This window comes from Pinus tabuliformis, chromosome 7, assembly GCF_031772625.1.
Source record: "Pinus tabuliformis cultivar Carrire ecotype Pingquan chromosome 7, CPIR1, whole genome shotgun sequence".
Classification (NCBI taxonomy): domain Eukaryota; kingdom Viridiplantae; phylum Streptophyta; class Pinopsida; order Pinales; family Pinaceae; genus Pinus; species Pinus tabuliformis.
The window spans coordinates 1,895,145,805-1,895,166,294 of record NC_142293.1 but is presented as its reverse complement, the minus strand read 5'-3'; the positions used below and the strand labels follow the sequence as shown (position 1 = coordinate 1,895,166,294).

The 20,490-nt window shown below is 38.1% G+C and overlaps 1 protein-coding gene across 1 annotated transcript; it reads left to right on the top strand.

The window, feature by feature from the left end:
* Positions 1-16,308: 16,308 nt before the first annotated feature.
* On the top strand, positions 16,309-19,849 carry LOC149256040 (uncharacterized). The gene is made up of 4 exons (XM_089457369.1): positions 16,309-17,009; positions 17,404-17,499; positions 17,631-17,698; positions 19,552-19,849. Exons 1-4 carry the CDS (start codon positions 16,383-16,385, stop codon positions 19,679-19,681), a joined length of 921 nt encoding a protein of 306 aa, XP_089313495.1. The 5' UTR covers positions 16,309-16,382; the 3' UTR covers positions 19,682-19,849.
* The last annotated feature ends 641 nt before the right edge of the window (positions 19,850-20,490 follow it).

The following is a 20,490-nucleotide window of genomic DNA, read 5'->3' as shown; positions in this document are numbered from 1 at the left end:
ATTCCTTAACTCGCCATTCTGGAACATACATCCAGTCTAAAAAATTCTTATCAGGATGAGCAAAGCATATTTACCCACTCTCTTGACAGACTCTAGACATTTAAATCCCTGATAGCTGTGAAAAGGCCCAAATGAGGATCAATGTGGTGGGATATGTGGTTCAATAAGACCCTGCAACACACAAGAGGTCACCTTGTTGAATTTGTTAATTCAGAAAATATAATAATGTCAAATGTTACATTCCTTAACTCGCCATTCTGGAACATACATCCAGTCTAAAAAATTCTTATCAGGATGAGCAAAGCAGATTTACCCACTCTCTTGACAGACTCTAGACATTTAAATCCCTGATAGCTGTGAAAAGGCCCAAATGAAATATGACATATCTGAAAATCAGCGCTAAAAAATGCTTATTAGGATGAGAAACGCAGACTTACCCACTCTCTTGAAAGACACCAACGGAACTAAAATAAGGACTATGGTGAGAACTAGGATCGGAACACGTTCATTCCACCAATGAAATCCAAACCATTCTTCAAGTATACCAGCATGATGCACGCCATTTGATGATGTTCCAGATAACACATCGCCTGCCCAAATCAAGAAAACACCTCCATCAGACGAACGCCATTTGATGATGTTCCAGATAACACATCGCCTGCCCAAATCAAGAAAACACCTCCATCACTGCTACATTCCTCCTGGCTAGCGAATTTTTCAGCGAATTTCTCCGTTTCTGAAGAACGAAGTCCCCTGAGCACCCATAAACCTTCCGACAGCGGCAGCCATGATCTGTAACAAAAATAGGATGATCCAAAAACCTAGATTGAATCCTCAGTGCAAAACAATTCTATCTAAATGTACAGAATAGGTGTACCAAAATCCAGTAAAATACTCAGAGCAGATATTTGCAGATATTATTGCAAATGTGGGAAAGGTAAGGAAAGCCAATATCTCAAGTTTACCATCATTCGCTAAAAGGAATTCCAGGCGTCCGCGCATAGGGCTCATACCAGGCATTACAGTGGAAGATTTGGTTTTCTTCTCGCTGGGCGTTTTCCCTAGCAGTGGCCAGGCATAAACTAAGGAGTCAGTTCGGTCCAGATCCAACGGTGTAAAATGTTTCAATCGTCTAACAATCGATTATAGGGTGCAGATTGTGCCAGCGCAACAGCCAGGGGAGTTGTTTCCAGAGGGAAACGCCTTACGGCGTAAATATATATCATTGTCAAATAATAGATAGACTCTCATGCTTATCTTTAATATTATGTTGCTGCCATGTGTGTGTTTGACAAGACAAAATTACATGTTGTAGATGCTAAAAAGCATATGCATATGGTTTGTTTCTGTTTTCACATAAACATTTAAAAAATATATATATTCTTTTCTCCCTTTCTTTTTTTCCACCTTTCGCCAACCTTCAGTGTTGGGAGAGGCAGTTACAATCGATAGTTGCACTGTGTTTATGGGAGAATATTTGTCAGAGTCAGATCCTTCTGAACCGTGAGTTCGCTTGTTGCCAGATATTTCCATTCCTGCTAGTTGGGGCTCTTGTTGCTGCAAAGGGTTGCTGGGATCTTTCTCCTCCTTGTGTGTGTTGTTCTGGACCTTTTGAACATCCATTTATGTTTTGTATTCTTTTGTTTCTACTTTTTCTGCTTCTTCATCCAAGGGGTTGTGTATTGCCATCCTTTTGGCTTTTTCTGTTGTTTCTTGTTCCATTTGGGGTTTTGTTTTGCTTGTGGACAGGCACTATGGAGGTGGTCTGTTTGTAGACATCCTCGCCGTCAAAAAGTTGTATTTTTGTAATCTAAAGGTTGTTTCCATTGTGCGTTGTTGAAATTTATTGTAATGTTGTCTGGTAGTCCCTGGCTAAGATCTACTTCAACGCAGATCCTGACAAAAGTAAATATTCCCCTTGTAATTTTGTCCCCTTCAGTCTTAAGGAACTTTCCCAAGGTGTTCCCTATGGCTATTAGAACATTATGATGCCAGAAGTGTAATAGAAGATTGTGCAACGTGACCCAAACTAGCATCTTTGTTACCACAATTCTGTTGGGATCGAATTTTGGAAACCATGGGGTCATGAAGAGTCCTGCATTGCCCCAAAACCATGGACCCTTATTGAGGATGTGTTCCCTTTCCTATACTATTTTGAATCTGAATATAAAAAACCCCTTGGGCATAAGTATATTTCACAATCTAGTGACCATGCAGCATATATCCATTGGTGCAAAACATTAGATTTTGGCCAGAAACCATTAAATCTGCATATAACTGCTTTGGAATAGAGATCTGTGTACAAATCCTTTACCTCAGGCATTGAGATGGTAAGAGCAGGAGTCTCAGATTTTTGTTCCACGATGTAGGGCCCTAGAAGCTCGGGCATTGTTGTTGGTTTGGTTTGTCCTTTTTCCTTACCTTTGACTGCATCTTTAAAGGATCCAGTTCTCCTTGAGCTAGTTCCAAAGCATCCGCCCCTCAAACGCAGGTTGATTATGATTATCGAGTTTGTGGTACTGCCATAATCCTTAAGTGTGTGGTTATCCTGTAGACTGTATCCTGAGTAGATCAGATTTTGTCTACATGCTGGTATACCGAGATGGGTCTAGATTAGATACCTTAAGTCTTGGATCCTCTTCCCCTTCCAGATCCTCCAACAAACATGCCTGCCTTCTAGGGTTTTGATGAAGATTTGTATCAATTCTGCTTCATTAATGTGTAGATCTGATTGTGTATGGGCTCGATCTATTTCCAATGCTCCCGACTCTAACGTCTTTGTACATATCGACGCTCTTTCTGATTCGTGCTTTGCCAGATCTGGGTTATCTGTTGAATCTGTGCTTATTAGTGCTCTGTCTGAATCTTGCTTTGGCATCTCTGGGCTGATGTGCCTAGCATTTCCCTTTGTCAGATGCCCGCCTGCTAAGTCCAGGAGACCTCCCGAATAGGGCTCTGCCCATCCTGGTGTTGTGTTTATGCAGATCTTGTCATCAGTAAGATCTTGCTCATGGATTGCCAACCAATCTGGCTTTCTATTATGCTTGATTGTTGCCTTAGTAGTAGCAGGAAGGTGCTCCATGGGGCATAGAGGTGATAGTTTTGAAAGCATAGCATCCAGACGAAAACCCCTGACACACATATGCGCTACCCAGTCCATCAAAAGGGATTTTCCTTGACCCTTTGTCTTGGAGCCACCGAGCCAGTAGAGAACAAAGAGAAACGTTTGCGTTCAACCAGATCTGGCCAGTGCATGGGCCAATCTACCGTCTGACTATCCATATTGGAAAACCCTTGTTCAGATCTATAAAATATGTCTCGTTTCAGGAGGGGAGAGGTCATCCATGTCCCTTGTGGAAGTCGTGCTGCCTCTGGGGGTTCGTGCTCTGGTTCACAATGCATCCAACCGATTTCCTGCATTGTTGAGTCTGCATGCATCTCTTCCAGCATCCTGCAAACAACATTGATGCCGAGATCTGTGGTCGGTAGAGCAGCATCAGCATTAGGAACGATTTCAGGAGCCCTATCGATACTCAAATCTTCTATTTTTTGTGTCCGTCGCGCCGTCTCCATGGAGATAACCCAAACCCTAAATCCATCTAAAAAAGGCCCATGGGTGCTTTCTTCTGGAACAGTGCTAACCCAGTACTCGTGATCCATTGAAAACCTAGATCGTCCGCCTCTCCTGCTCACTTTTGGGTGTTCGTTGAGGTCGTTCATTCATTTCCGAGAAGAAACTCGTAGGAGCCAGCATATCCCAGCCGTCAGGTTATGCAGGGCTGGACTTTGGCTGTAGGAAAGACTGTCAAGCATTGCAGTGCCAAGAAACGCCAGTATGTCAGCGTCCAACTCAACTTCAGTAATCTAGAGAACCCTAGCTTCGCATGCCATCGCTCCTCTACTACTGAGATACTCAATCCATGTTGTGATGTTTCATATTCATATTCTCTTCCAATATATTAATAAAAAACTAGAAGATAATAAATATATTGAGCAATTTGTTTATAAGAGGAATTTATTTATAAAAGAATATGGCAATATATTTATAAGAATTTTTAATTCATTAAACTTAAATGTGAATAAGTTTTGAAATTAGGGGAGGCAAGAGCAGGATGGGTTATTCAAATGCCCCTTCAAATGCCCCAATGAAACTATTGAATTAACATTCTCATGGGATTAGGCCATAAAACTAACAATCAAGCTAAAGTTTATGTCTTTCTCCATGGTCTTCTCCTTGCTCATGAAAGGAACATCATTGGCCTCTTAGTGGTTAGAGATTAGCAAATGATCATTAACAATGTAAAGAAAAGGATCCTCCCTATAGAAGGCATCTTAAAAACAATCATCAAAAGGATCTGAAGTGCACTAAAAAAAATTGAAACTTATGAAATCCATCATTTCCTAAGGTAAAATAATGTTCAAGACGATGAACTAGCCAATGAGGGATCAACAAACGCACAACGCTTAATTAATTAGCATTAATGGTAAACAAGAAATAAAGCCCTTACCTTAGCAACATCCAAGGGATATAAAACAAATGGGACAGGCCAAGTGGTGCTTGGTCATAGTACAAAGCATACAATCAAATTAATGAAATGTAATGAGGGAGATAGGGGAGGTCTGAAGAGGCACAAGGTGCCTAAGTGCTGAGAGGAGGAGTATGTGATGTGCCACCAATTTCAACCTAAAGGCAAGTTATAACCAATGAGAATTATGATACAACGTGCTACGAATTCCAAACACTGAGAGAGGTATAATGATGCAGTTTGCAATGAGAAAGGAATGTGTGTGCATTGGTGTAAGGAAATTATTTATGGATGTGGGATGTACAACATAGGAGATGAGTATATTTTTGTAAGGTACAATTAGAGAAAAATTTGTTTAGAAGCAAAGAATAGAGGCTAATATGTTGAGGATGATGCATGCCCGGAGGATAGCGTCCTTACAAGTCATTTTGTTGGCACTAAGTTTTTTATAGGGGTTTGATCGCTGATAAGGGATCACTCCCAATTGGATAATTTCAAACTCGTGTTGTTTCCATCTTGAGAAAGACGTTAAAATTGGTCTACTCTCTTAGTCCATTCCAAGCTTGGAAGTTTTTTAATAGGTATTATTCAGCAAATAAACCTGTAGGAGATCCATTTAATTGTAATCCTCTAGGTGAAATTTAGTCTACTCCTAGGGAGAATTTCAATAGTCTCTTCCCATGGAAGTGAACTACCATCCATGACATCCATGAAGGAAATGGTAATAGTCCAGGCTTCAACAATGGTTGTCAACTAGGTACCTTGCTATCAAAACTCAAGTGGTGTGACATCAAGGATGTTTGTGCTCACCTTGTCAAATTCCTTTCTTCGTAGCCCCTACCCACTTAGTTGAAGTCTGTGATAAATTCAAGCATGAATTTAATTAATATATTTTTCTATGGAATTTCTTAGTTGAGAAACACGTTGAATACACTCTCATTGTAGAAGTGGGACAATTTTAAAGAAAGAGGAATGAACTCCAGCAGGTATGAGATAATTACACATCCCTTTTCCTGACTTTCTAAGATACAACTCAGGTCAAAGGACTTGTTCCCCTTAGAGGATAAGTTGGCACTAGTTAAGCAGTTATATAATTGGTTCATGGTCTCAGCCTATAGTAGTTGGTAGAGAAACTTCATCTTCACATACATTAGAAACATGCCTCACTCCAAAGATGCAGAATAAAACAATTTTTGGTACTCATCAATCAGATCTAGGAAGACATAATGGCCTTACAAATCAGACAGAATCAGATAGTCTCAAGCATGACCACAATGATGGAGGTTTTGGTAGATCAAAAGTATAGCATGCAAAGGAACAAGGATGAGTTAATCAACATGCATAACCAAATTGAGGAGATCCAAATAGGGTTAGCTATGCAAGATTTGGATACATTAACCGCAAACAATGAATCAACCATAATTTCTCAGCTTGTTCTGAACCTCAACTCAACAATTTCACCTCTGAGGAAGAAAAGAGGGCAGAACCATGACCTTCCTTACTTAAATGATTAATATATGATGTGGAAATGCTATTTGATAATTGTATATTTTTTGGAAGATCTACACAATTAGACATAACATAATAGGATGAAATGAACAAAAAAAATTGATCTCTCAGAGTGCCAAGGACGATTCTAAACTAGATGGGGACTTTCTTTTAACTTACAAACTCTTTGGCATCAGATGTATATGTTGCATTCCTAGCGCAAATTTATACTAATATAAATTCTTGTTTGGTTAAGAAAAAAGTTTTGAAATTAATTATTTCTAAATGTGTTTATATCTATCTATCTATCTATATATATAACATTTGATTTTATGAGTTATACAACAGCCCTGAATGCAAACGATGGAGTCTCATTTATGATCTAGGAAGTTGTTTTGATGTATTTTGATGTCTAGTTTGTAAGGATTTTTTTCCTATTGAATGTGTGTGTGTGTGAGAGAGAATTCGGTTTGTGTTGGGCAGTTGGGAGGAATTATTGCTATCCTCCCCACCTAGGTTCAATTCATGCAAATCACATATTGAGCTCAAAATGAGTATATTGTAATGGCTTCAAGCCTTGTTGTTGACCAACCTTGTGTTTACCCTTTAGGGTTTTCCCCAAGCTTTGTAACTTGAAAAAAAAATATAAACATAAACATGTATTTTTATATTATAAAAATGTTGCAATTGCATTATTCATCATGCAAATACATGAAAAGTATTTCTCCTTAAAAATTGTCATAACCATATTCAAGACATATGTCTAGCATGGTATTTCTACATGCTCATTCTAAAAAAGGAATTCATGACTTTTATCATACAAATATATCTTGAGAAAATCACCTAATAACAAATAGACTTTAAAACACATATGTAGAACTAGAGTGTCCAATTAGCATTTTTCTTCATGTTGCATAAATTTCATCTTGATGAAGTATTGTTCCACAAGCTCTATTTGCACATCCATCAACTAATGTTGGATTGTTTCACCTTCCTTGTTACCCGAAGATCCTACAGATAATTGAACCATTAAAAATGCAATTGTTTGCATGTTAACCATGTTTGTGACCTTATGCTTGAGGATGACACACTTAGCTTGCAATTTTCCAATTTGTTGCTTTTGCTACTACACAAATTCCATCAATAGAGCAATTTCACCATCTTTGGTTTCATCCTAGTTTTTCACTTGGTCTACTACAAAGGAAATTGTCACCTTGCTCCTGAATAGGTACACTTCCTAACATCTAATTTCTCCTATATCACAAATTGAGCAATAACCCTCATGACTATGAGTCATTGTCAATTCCAAACTTAAACCTATATATTGAAACGACTTGTATAGTATGCTTGACCTACAAAAAATATCAGATGTGTGAAATATGCCAGAGATGCCATAGAAAATAACATAATGAGATGATAAAAAATGGAAATATTCTATTAAGATCTACAACAATATTGTTCACTTGCCTCTTCGAGGGGGCAACCTCCAGTAGAGCATAGCTCAATTACACAACACAAGACAATACTTCCCTTGCTATCTTTGACTATATATAGTTTCATGAGATCCAAAACCCTAACTACTCATGGTCCCTTACATAATGTGGGTTAACCACTTTATTTATTAGCTATGGCCCATTATAACTAATTGTGGTCCCTTTTTTATAATGTGGGTCAACCACTTACAATCATCATTAATGTGGTTAACCACTTATGGGCTTTATTTATTAAACTAACTAATCATGACTCTTACGAGGCCCCTTGGGCCTATTACATTAATAAAGGGGTTAGGGTCAGACCCTAACATGCCCTCCCCCTTTAGAAGCAACCTTGTCCTCAAGGCTAGAGCTGCGGAAATTTCTGGAGAATAGTTTTTGATTCCCATGTCGCATCTTCTGGTAAGGTGTCTTTCCACTGGATGAGGACTTCTTTGATAGTGCAACTGCAAAGATGTCGTTCCCGTGAATCCAAGACCCGTTTCGATTGGATCCAAATAGAACCTTCCTCATCCAATTCAAGCAGTATGGTCCAGACCTTTTGATTGCGCCTCACTACTTTCTTGAGGCAAGAAACATGGAGGACGAGGTAGATTTTGAAGTGGTTGGTTGGGCCAATTTGTAGGTGACAGAGCCAATACGTTGAATTACCTTATAAGACCCATAAAATTTTGGAGCTAATTTTTGGAATCCCTTGTCTTTCAGAGACGTCTGCTTATAAGGCTTGAGTCAAAGAAACACTTGATCACCCACTTGAAAAGACCTTTTTGAGCGATGCTGGTCGACCTGTTGCTTCATCTAGTTTTGCACTTGATGGAGATTATCCTTCAGAAGAGCGAGTGTGGCAGCTCGATTCTGAAGCACCTTATCAACTACTTGCACATTGGAATATCCTGGAAGATAAGAAGTTGGTGAAGGTGGGAGTTCACCATACACCACCTCCTATGGTGGCATCTTGGTGGCTTCATGATTATTAGTATTATACCACCATTATGCTAATGGTAACCACTACACCCATTGATGTTATATGTCTAAAGAAAATCATTGCAGATAGGTCTCCAAATATTTGTCTATAGCTTCAGTTTGACCATCCATCAGGGGGTGATATGTTGTACTCCTTTGGAGTTGTGTGCCATGTAGCTTGAACAACTTCTGCCAAAAATTTCTAGTGAAGATGGGATCATGATCAAACACAATAGAAGTAGGCATGCCATTCTGTTTAAAAATTTGATCAATGGAGACTTGAGCCACCAAATCTGGAGTGAATGGGTGTGGTAAGGCACAAAAATGGGCATATTTGTAGAGTCGATCCACTACCACCATGATCACTGATTTGTCATCTGATTTAAGGAGACCTGTAATGAAGTCCATGGAGACATCCATCCATATAGAAGCAAGTAGTGGAAAGGGTTGTAAGGTTCATGGTGTCTTCACTCTTTCCCCTGTGTTTCACTTGCAAACGTCACATTCAGCCACAAATGTAAGAATGTCATATTTCATCCCTTCCCAAAAGAAAGAGAGGTTTGCACGAGCATAAGTCTTCTGAAAGATTGAATGTCCTGCAATAGGTGACGAGTGCAGCTCTGCTAGGATTCATGGTTTGAGAGTGGATTTAGGGGGGAGAACCACAAGATCATTATATCGAAGAATATCTTCCTTACCAAGTTCAACCCGCTAGGGAGTTAGGATCCGCTTGTAACCTTTAGATTAGCTAGGAAAGAGATGGATGGGAAAACCATTCATGGCGTGCCTCCTCAATCCAAGATGGTATGGGAAAATGTAGGGGTTGGAGGATATCATCCACCTCAAATTGTCATGACAAGGCATCGGCCACAACATTGTCTCAACCCCTCTTATAGACTATCACTATCTCCTAGTCATAGCCTAACATTTTGGAAAGCCATTTTTTTGGTTGCAGAGAGGATAAGCATTTCTCTGAAAAATACTTCAGACTGCGATTGTCAGTTCAGATTTGGAAATGTTGTCAAAGCAAGTATGGTTGCCAAGTGTCTACTACATGTAGGATGGCCATCATTTCTTTCTCATAAGTAGATTGACCCAAATTATTGCCACTTAATTGTTGGCTTGTGAAGGTTATTGGTCGACCTTCTTGCATTAAGACTGCTCCAATGTCGGTCCTTGAGGCATCACATTTGATCACAAAGGGTTTTGTAAAATCTGGGAGGGCCAAAACCAAGGTGGAACACATGGCCTGTTTGAGATCCAAGAAGGCCTGTTGAGCTGCTTTTGTCCAGAGGAATGCATTTTTCTTGAGAAGATTTGTTAGGGGTTTAGCAATGTGTTCATATTTTTTGATAAATTTGCAATAGTATCCGTGAGGCCCAAAAATCCTTGCAAACTTTTTAAGTTATGAGGTTGTGGCCAATCTTGCATTGCTTGAATCTTTTTTGGGTCCACCTGTACTATTTCATGACCCACAATGTGTCCCAAGTATTCCACCTCTTCCATTCCAAAAGAACACTTGGACAATTTGACAAATAATTTATTATCCTTTAGAAGTTGCAATACTTGGTCAACATGTTGAAGATGTATTTCCCATGTTTTGTTGTAGATGAGTATATCATCAAAAAAGAAAAGAACAAACTTTTTGAGATATGGCTTGAGAAGGTGATTCATGAGAGTTTGAAATGTGGACAGGGCGTTACAAAGACCAAAGAGCATAACCAAACATCCATAGTGACCTTCATGGTTTCTGAACATTGTCTTGGTAATCTCTGGTACTTTCATTTTGATTTGGTGATAGTTGAACGAAGATCCAACTTGGTAAAGATTTGGGTGCCATGGAGTTCACCAAGGAAATCATCGACTATTGGAATAGGAAACTTATCCTTGATGGTGAGCTTGTTGAGGGCCCTAAAGTCGGGACACATGCACCACTCCCCATCTTTCTTTAAGACCATGACCACTAGGGATGAATAACGCCTGCTTCTAGTAGCTCCGGAATAATCTTTTCAATCTCATTATTTTATGCAAATGGATACTTATAGGGGCAAACATTTGGTGGCTAACTACCCAGAATCAAAGGGATGCTATGATCAGGCTCACCCCAAGAAGGGGGTAGCGCCTTAGGTTTTTCAAACACCTGTTGGTGGTGACTCAACATCTTTTGCAAATTTGGATGAGTGTTGGTAAGGCTTGATTCAACGACCTTGATTGCTTTGAATTGAGAAACTATCTCATGGTGTCCCTTTTTTAAAGCTTCTCCATTTTATGCAAGCTGATGATAGTAGGAGCACCTACTTGGAGCCCTCAAAGAGTACAAGTGTGTCCATTTTGCTTGAAGCTCATATATAGCTCTTGGAATTCCATGGTAATGGGGCCTAGTGTTCAAAGTCATTATGCTTCGAGGAAGATGTCACAACCTCCCATTTCAATGGCAAACATGTGTGTTTTAAGGTGATAGTCCCCCATTTAGAGCTTTATGTTCTCGCAACATCATGTGCATCTCAAGGTCCCCCCATCAACTATAAGGACCTAAAAAATGGATATTGCTCTCACAAAACAATGCACGACCTCAACAACCCGTTTATGGACAAAATTATGTGTGTTGTCACTGTCAATCAACACCACCATCGGTCGATGCTTAATAAAGCCTCTAATTTTAAGTGTTTGTGGAGAAGAAATACCTGCTAATGCATGGAGTAAGATAATCGATTCATCAGGTGTTGTTGTAGTATATGTTGTAGCATCTTGGGGTTTCACAACATCCTCCCCGAACACTTCAGAGGGTTGGGCCTCATAGTTTGGGTTATGTTCAATCATTTCAAGTTAAAAGAACTTTGGTTCCTTGCATTTGTGGCCCGGTGAATATTTGTCATCACAATAATAACACAGCCCATGTCTTCTCCCTTCGGCCATTTCTATCAACAACACCTTTTGCACCTTAAGGGTTTGGGTGGGGCCACTAGCAAGGGTGGGATGTGCCTTTGATGTGAATGAAGGATGATTGGATTGGGCATTAATAGCAATTTTTGCATCTAAAGCTTTGTGGCAAGCTTCCAACCAAGTAGTCGGTTGATGCATTCTAACATGTGTTTGGATGGCTTCATTGAGGCCATTAATGAAACATTCCATATACAAGGCGTCATTTAGGCCCTCAGTCTGGATGGCCAATTGTTCAAATGTCGTGATAAAGTCTCCTACTATATCAGTTTGTTTGAGCTTCATGAGGTGACCCAGAAAGTGAGTCCCTGTCAAAATGGGCATAAATGGCTTTAGAGAACATATTCCAAGTTAGATTTCCTGCGTAGCATTTCTGATGCCATTACCACCACTGATAGCGTTCTTGGTCCAAGTAAAGAGCTCCCACATGTAGTTTGGTTTCATCATCCCATATATTGTTGAGTTGAAAATATTGTTCCATTTGTGCCACCCACATTGTCGGGTTAGAACCGTTAAATTTGTGCATGTCAATCTTGGGTGTCTTATTGCTAGAATATTGGTGACCCTCGTGGAAATGATGATACCCCTCATATTGATGGTGGCTAGATTCTCCTTCCAGGTGGGCATTGACATGGTTCCCCTCCCCCATGGGGTCTTTAGTCTGTATGGGTTCTAGGGCATTTGCAACTGTCTTCAACTTTGGTGGTGATGCTTTCTTGTAGGTCTGCCACTTTTTTCTCGAGGTTTTCCATAGCTTGAACCCTCATAGTTGCCATATAGTTTCCCGGGTCAAAATTTTGGGTCACTTAAAATTAGTACGACTACAATGGGTGCAAGAAAAGGAGTCTGTTGATGTAGGTCACTTAAAAACACTTCAAAAAAAATTGGGGCCGCAAGAAAAATGGACGCTTACTAGTTGTTAATATCATTGTGACCAACAGAATTTTGGGACCACCAGACTTTTTACTCTGATAAGAGTATTACTCCCAACTGATCAATACTACGGCAACTGAAATCCCAAAATCTTAATACTGCAAAATGTGCAGGATTTTGGTGGTCCCAACTGATCAATATTGCAATGGTAAAAACCCCAAGTGTTGGATACAACAAAATGTGTAGGAATTCGGTAGTCCCAACTGATTAAGACTGCGACGGCATAAACCCCAACTTATGGATACTGCAAAACGAGAGGGCCAACAACAAGAAGTGAGGGAACTATGGCAGTAAGGATTGTCACGTGCTACAATCGCAATATACAGAAGGAGTCCAACACTAATACTCGGCCTAATTTTTTAGAGCACTAACTAAGGAGTTTGTTGATGTAGGTCACTTAAAAACACTTCAGAAAAAATTGGGGCCGCAAGAAAAATGGACACTTACTAGCAGATGGTATCGCTGCGATCAACAGACTTTTGGGACCCCCAGACCTTTTACTCTGATAGGAGTATTACTCCCAATTGATCAATACTACAGCGACCGAAATCCCAAAATCTTGATACTGCAAAATGTGAAAGATTTTGGCGGTCCCAACCAATCAATACTGCAGTGGCAAAAACCCCAAGTGTTGAATACAACAAAATATGTAGGAATTTGGCAATCCCAACTGATTAAGATTGTGACGACATAAACCCCAACTTCTGGATACTACAAAATGAGAGAGCCAACAACAAGAAGTGAGGTAACTATGGCAGTAAGGAGTGTCAGGTGTTATGGATCGTAATATACAAAAGGGGTCCAACGCTAATACTTGGCCCAATTTTTTAGAGAACTAACTAAGGAGGATCAATTGTGCACTTCGTCGTACTAGCCTACTACCCTTGGTATGTGCGATTAATCTCCCTGAGTGTTGTTCTTGGTGTATTGTAGCAGCAAGATGGTTAATAGCTTATCTAAGGTTGGTTTCAGGGTAACCTTGGGGGACTTTCAATATACTAGAGGTACGTGGAAGAGCAGTTTGTGTACAAGTGTTGTCTGATGCACTACTACTCGAAGGGGTACCAACAAGGGTTACAAGGGAGTCCAACAAATGTGACCACCTCTTATAGTTCTTGCATGTATGCTTCCCCAACCGCAAGTTGATGCGTGTAATGACAGATCTTTCTAGTTTAAAGACTATGAAACACGTCTCTAACATATAAAAAAAATTGCTAAAATGGGTGTTTCCATTGGCCAAGGAAATTTCTCTACTACTAGTTGTAGTACGCTTGACCTGCAAAAAATATTGGAAGTGTGGAGTATGCTAGAGATACCACAGAAAATAACATAATGAGATGATAGAAAATGGAAATATTCTATTAAGATCTGCAACAATATTGTTCACTTGCATCTTCGAGGGGGCAACCTCTAGTAGAGCATAGCTCAATTACACAACACAACACAAGACTTCCCTTACTATCTTCAACTATATATAGTTTCATGAGATCCAAAACCATAACTAATCGTGGTCCCTTGCATAATGCAGGTTAACCAATTTATTTATTAGTTATGGCCCGTTATAACTAATTGTGGTCCCTTTTTTATAATGTGGGTTAACCACTTACAATCATCATTAATGTTGTTAACCGCTTATGGGCTTTATTTATTAAACTAACTAATCATGACTCTTACGGGGCCCCTTGGGCCTATTACATTAATCAATGGGTTAGGGTCGGACCTTAACAATTTGCCTCCTTCCACTACCCAACTTAACAAGTTATGCCAGTCGCAATATAACCAAAACAGAGTGTCGCGCACTTAATTGGAGTCTTTAAATCCACATAATACTCACCAAAAAACACTCAATCCCACTTATTGATAGTAGCAAAACCATTAGAATACCACCTCATCCACTAGTGCTATCGTGAAAGCCCCAGCCTAGAAGCTTAATTCTATCTACAATGTGATGAACCTCACAACCATTGTGCAAACAAAATTTTGCTAGAACAGGGAAATTTATAACAATAAGTAATCAAAGCCCCTATGAATTACTCTTCAAGAATGTACAAAGGAGTTTTGAGCCAAAAAACCAATTATTGCATCGAAAGCATTGATTTCTAGAGTGCAACAAATATCAATTCACCATCAAACACAACCATAATCCCACATACATTGAAGATTATGAGAAGGTGGTGTATTGAACTAATTCATTGGGTGGTGCTCGTGTAAAAGAGCCCTGACACATCTTTCAGTTTGTCTACTTGCCGGTTGCATGTCCTGAGCATATGAAAGAACTCCACCACCTCGAACCTCACCATCTCTTTTCTTTTTGTGTATAATATTCTTAATAATGCATCATGATTTTTATCAAGGTTTTTGCTAATAGATTCGATTATCAATTCTAAATCTCCAAGAACAATCATTGATAATCCTTAAAAGCTTTTACTTAGTTGTTTCTACTCTTTCCCAATTTCGTCTCCCACATAAAAGAGTGCGCTTCAATTCAATGATCCCCATCCCCTAATTATTTCACTAATAATATTTTAACTTAAATGTATTCTCTATAAATTTAAACATAATTCTTTTTACTGTATAAATTTAAACATAATTCATTTTACTATATAAATTTAAAAATAATTATTTTACTAAAATTTATAAATTTGAATAATTTAATTTATATTTGTAAATATTATGAAATTACATCATTTAAAAAATAAATAAACTTAATAAGACTTTATATTTATATATATATATATATATATATATATATATATATATATATATATATAACCTTTTATCACTTAATATTTAAGTTACATTGTTCTTTAAGATCATTTGAAACCGATTTACAATTTTTCCTTTTGCTTAAAGTTAAAATGGGAATCCTCGCTTTCTACGTGGCTTTCAGCATATATGATCCCTTTCTCGTTTAAGAAAGAAGGCATCGAGTTCATTTTTAGTAATTTGGCGCGGATAAAATTTACATAACTATTCTAATTTTAAAAGATATTATTCCCTTCGTTCCCATCAAGCAATATACAGAGAATTCCCATAACTATTCTAATTTTAAAAGATATTATTCCCTTCGTTCCCATCAAGCAATATACAGAGAATTCCCACAGTCAAACATGAAATTATTATTTGGAAACGCAAAGCTCTCCTGGGTATTCCCATGATAAAATTAAAGAGAATCAAGATAACTTCAAAGTTGAACTAGGTACAACTCCTGGTAGCATGGGTGTACAATAAACACCTGTGAAATAGAATGAAAAAAACCAAAGGCTGTAGCTTAACTAGCTGCTTCTTTTTTAAGGGGAGGAATTTGGCAATAAGATTTTTTTATGAGATTGCAATGTTCTATAATTTAAATTTTATTTTTGAATATAAACATGGATTCAGTGTGTTGAAAAAAATTTGAAACACTGAAATGTGTGAAGTTAACAACTGTAAATTATGATATTCCACATTTTTAACAAAATTTCAGGTAAAATGAAGAAAATCTACCCTAATAAGAGCCAAAACGATGCCTATACTGCAAACCAATATGCCAAAAGAAAGCTTAACTGACCATCTAATTTAAGAACATGTAAATATTCAAAGACAACTAAACAATTATCGTTGTGAGAACGAGTGAGGAAACAACAATTTAGAGAAAAGAATTGAGGTAAACCTGAAGCTTCATGAGGATGAAAGTTGATAGATTGCGAAGCTTCCCAAAACAAAATCAGACTTGAGCACAGAACGCTTGCTGCATGTCAACAAATTTGGATTCTGAAGGAATTTGTCATGTGTTCCAAGGCTTTCAACATCTAGAAAAAACTGAAGCTAATGCAGAAATAGCTGTCCCAATCTTAAAACATCCTAGGACTCTTTTCCAGATTCAAATTAGAACGGTGTAACACACATATGTAAAGAAAATTATGAGCTATCAAGGATTTCATTTCTATTAGACAACAGCTGGGATTGACAATCTTCAATTGGATTATTGAGGATACAGCTCTGTATATCATCTACAGTTTATTCACAAGCACCCGCATAGCCTTTGGGGAATTTGGCTATGGCAAGCCACTGTTTCAGTCTAGTATCATTCTGTGACAGAATGCTACAGAAGGCCTTTGTTTATGCAGGCCTGGAATCCAAGCTCTTGGACGTGGATGATAAAACAACCATGCACTGTTGGACTCCAAAGAAGTGGGATGCCAACAAGCAAAATGTCATTCTCATACATGGCTTTGGGACCAATGCAATGTGGCAATGGTACCCACAGATAAAGCCTTTTACACAGAGCTTCAATGTCTATGTTCCAGACCTGGTTTTCTTCGGAGGTTCGACAACCAAAAGCTCTGAGAGATCAGAGATTTTTCAGGCAGAATCTCTCATGAAAATGCTGAAGAGATTCGGTGTGAACAAAATCAGTGTGGTTGGGACCAGTTATGGTGGTTTTGTGGCTTACACTTTGGCCTATCTCTACCCCGAGGCTGTGGATAAGGTGGCGATCGCAAGCTCAGCTATCTGTAGGCAGCTGGAAGACAACATAGAGCTGCTTAAACGTGCAAATATGTCCAAGATTTCAGATCTTCTGCTTCCACAGTCTCCTGCTATTTTGAGGACTTTGACCAGACTCACTGTATACAAATCCCCAGTCACCATAGTTCCTAATTTTATCCTGAAGGACTTCATTCAAGTATGTATAGATGTCATTTATTTATTTTTTTCCACTATTGTTTATGAAATCCACTTTGGAATTGACTCTGGCTATCTAGAGAGCGAATTCTTTACATATCTACCACAATATTGAAATGGCTTGAAGTTATAGCACAGACACATCTAACCCCAGGCTTGATATGCATCTGATGTTGTATATTTTGCCCAAGGTAGAAAGATATGGACAGCGAAGGGTTGTAGAGTTAACTGATCATTTTACCATATCCAGACTATGCACCTAGCCTCTCTGGATGAAACATAAGACGCAACATTTACAGACACCAGTCATCAATTATATAACTGCTGCCTTGTTTTTGTTTGTATCTACTGATCTAAGAACAAATTCTAAGGGGTTTATATGAACTGTGATGCAGACTCTGTATACGGAAAATAGAGCAGAGAAAGTTGAGTTGCTGGAAGGCATTATCCATGGCAGTGGAAGTGAGTCCCCTCTTCCTGTTATCAACAAGGTAATCAATATTGCCTTTATATTTTTCTGCCTGTAAGGTTTACCGTCGAGAGTTGTTTCCAACTGCTATCCTTGACCTCGATGTCTTGAGTATGCCTGGTATTAAAGGAGAGATTTATTGGTGATTTGTAGGACGTGTTGATTGTTTGGGGGGAGCATGACCAGATTTTTCCACTTGAGAAGGCCTTCCAACTCAAGAGGTGAGTCTTCCTGTTCCAATTGTGTTTCAACATTTTTGTTTGTATGGTTAGTTGTGGACGGTAAGCGATGTAGAGTTGGACTAAAGTCTTGCACGTGTTCCTCTCTATTATTGTATTTGGCGTAAGGTAAAAAAAAACACGCAAGAGAGGAAAATATGGTTAACTATAACATAGCAACATGCACATAAATCATATGTAGGAATTTACTTTGGAAAAACTCAATGAAGGAAAAATTAGCTATGAATTGGTCATATTTGGCCGACCTACCAGGCAAGTGAACAGAACACTCGTTCACTTCTAAAACCTTACAATGGCAGATTCCAAACCTATTTATAGGTGTCATTACATGCAATACCATGGGTTAGCAATATCATGTAAACAAAAAACTATATATTGTAAATCTAACAACTCGCAGAGTCGAGTTGATCTAACAATCCCCACTTTAAACTTGACTTGGGAATATTCCTTAGATCTAATCCAGAAGACCCGCATGCCCCCTATCACTCTAGACTTTTCTAGAGTTATGCATGCTTTACCAAATTTAATAGTAGCAGGCCCAACTACACGTAATTAAAAAAAAAAAAATCATCTTCAAATCAAATTTTTTATTTCAATTTTTAGGTTGCTATCTAGGCACTTACAAATGCCACCATTTTCTTGCCTTGATCTCAATCTACAGTCACGTTTCCACTCCATGGGTTTTACCATCTAATACTTCTCAAGTGGATCCATCCACACTTAATTCATGCCATAACTCACAACCATGCCTCATTACATGCAATACCATGTGCCCGAAAAACCACATACCGTAAACCAAATAACTTTGACTCTACCGAGTCAAGTTTACCTAACAACCCCTTTACTTAACTGGGAAACTCTTCAAATCCAATCCAGAAATCCCGCATGCCACTGCCCCACTAACTGCCACCGCCACCCATCACTTTATTAGGGGTAGCATCTCTTACTAAGGTCTTAAATTCTTAATAGCCATATGCCCATTTACATAGAGCTTTTACAAAAGCTGCATTTACAAAGTAAATTTTTTTTATTTTAAGACTATTTGGGCACTTACAAATGCCACCATTCTCTTGCCTGGCTATTCCACGTTCCCACGTCCATGCAACTATGCTGCTCCATGAATTTGCGAACAGGTTTTACCATCTATTACTTCTCAAAACAACCCATCACGCCAATGGATCTGTCCATAGTCAACTCATTCCACCTGACTGCCTTCATGATAGTTTCATTCAACAGCTCACAACCATGGTTCTAAAACCACTTTCTAGGAATAAACATGCAAGATAGATATAGTTAATTATAACATAGCACCAACCGTACCTAATTTTCTTGGAAAACCCCTATGGAGGAAAAACCAGTCATGAAGTTCCAATTATCCTTTGGCCAAATCTAGTCAATCTAATTGCCAAGTGAGCACAATACTTGCTCACTTTGGTCACCTTACAATAAAAGATTCCAAGCCTGTTTATAAGCTTTATTATATGCAATATATGTATCGCCAATACTATAAAACTAACAACTTTGACTTTGTGATACAAATCAAATTTACTTAACATTGGGTAACCTCATCTGATCTGGATGGCTTTTAGCTATCCCTAACAATTAAGTTGTGTCAGATGCATTTATAATTTGAGAATTCTGTATCCCTGTAATGCAACTAAAATTGAAGAGGCAATGCAACTAGCCATAATGTAGCTGATCAAGTGCTATAAAACTAACAACTTCTACTGGAGGATGTAATATTTAACTTCTATTAATCAAGGTGGTGGATTTGAGTGTTCTGGGTATTTTTGCAAAGATAATAAAGATCTTTGATAAATATGTTGATTGTGCAGGCATCTTGCAGATCAAGCAGAGCTGGTAGTAATGAAAAATACCTCCCACGTTCCTCACATTGAGAACCCACAGGTGTTCAATACAATTGTGAAGAATTTCCTATTGAATCACAAGCAATCCATTTCATAACCAACTTGTATTTTAGTATTAACAAAATTATATTATTAGTAATTTCCAATTTTTAATGATCAATAATATTCTGGTTTCCAATTTTTATTGTCTATGTTTCAGCAAGCAACTTTAACCTAAACTATTAGTCTGATATATGAATAACTAGAAATCCTAAACCAAAAATCCTGTTGGCAAAATGGAGTAACTTTCAAAGCACTGTTTTTGGTGCATGTTGGATCCATTTTCTTTTCAAAGAGGGACTGAAAAGGCACAGCCTGAGCCGATGTGTAAACCACATGCAATTTGGAGAACAGGGATATGAAACCAAAGGACTGAAGTGAAAATCATTACTTTCAATCTTTTGATCAGATACTCAAATATCATGTCAACTCTGTGTATAATCAGAGGGTTTTGTTAAAATTAGGTATATGTTTTAGATTAGAATTTTCTATTGAAGAATCTGTATTATATCTCAGTTAAATGTATTCATAGTATTTAAAATTAAAATAAAGAAATGAAATTTGTATTAAATTACAACGACAAGAATGAAAAAAGTGCAAATATTTATGATTTACAATTTTTTTTGTTGAGATTAAAGTTGTGAAGAAAATGTTACGAAAATATCAAAACAAAAAATTAATATATCTACGATTGAAAGATAAAAGGATTCAAATCTCATGCACACAATAATTGTCAATTTATATTGAATTCATGTAATGTGTGAATGTTTAACTTTTTGTAAGTTATTAAGTTATGTTAAACTTAAATGTGATGTGTATTATGGATGTGTAAAGTATGTTTTTTTTACACGGTGGGAAAATCTATCA

Bases quoted from the DNA above. Each gene is read 5' to 3' on its own strand.
- LOC149256040 (XM_089457369.1), top strand. From the start codon at position 16,383: ATGGCAAGCCACTGTTTCAGTCTAGTATCATTCTGTGACAGAATGCTA. The intron at 17,010-17,403 runs GTATGTATAGAT...ACTGTGATGCAG, and splicing joins TCCTGAAGGACTTCATTCAA to ACTCTGTATACGGAAAATAG. The intron at 17,500-17,630 runs GTAATCAATATT...GGTGATTTGTAG, and splicing joins CTCTTCCTGTTATCAACAAG to GACGTGTTGATTGTTTGGGG.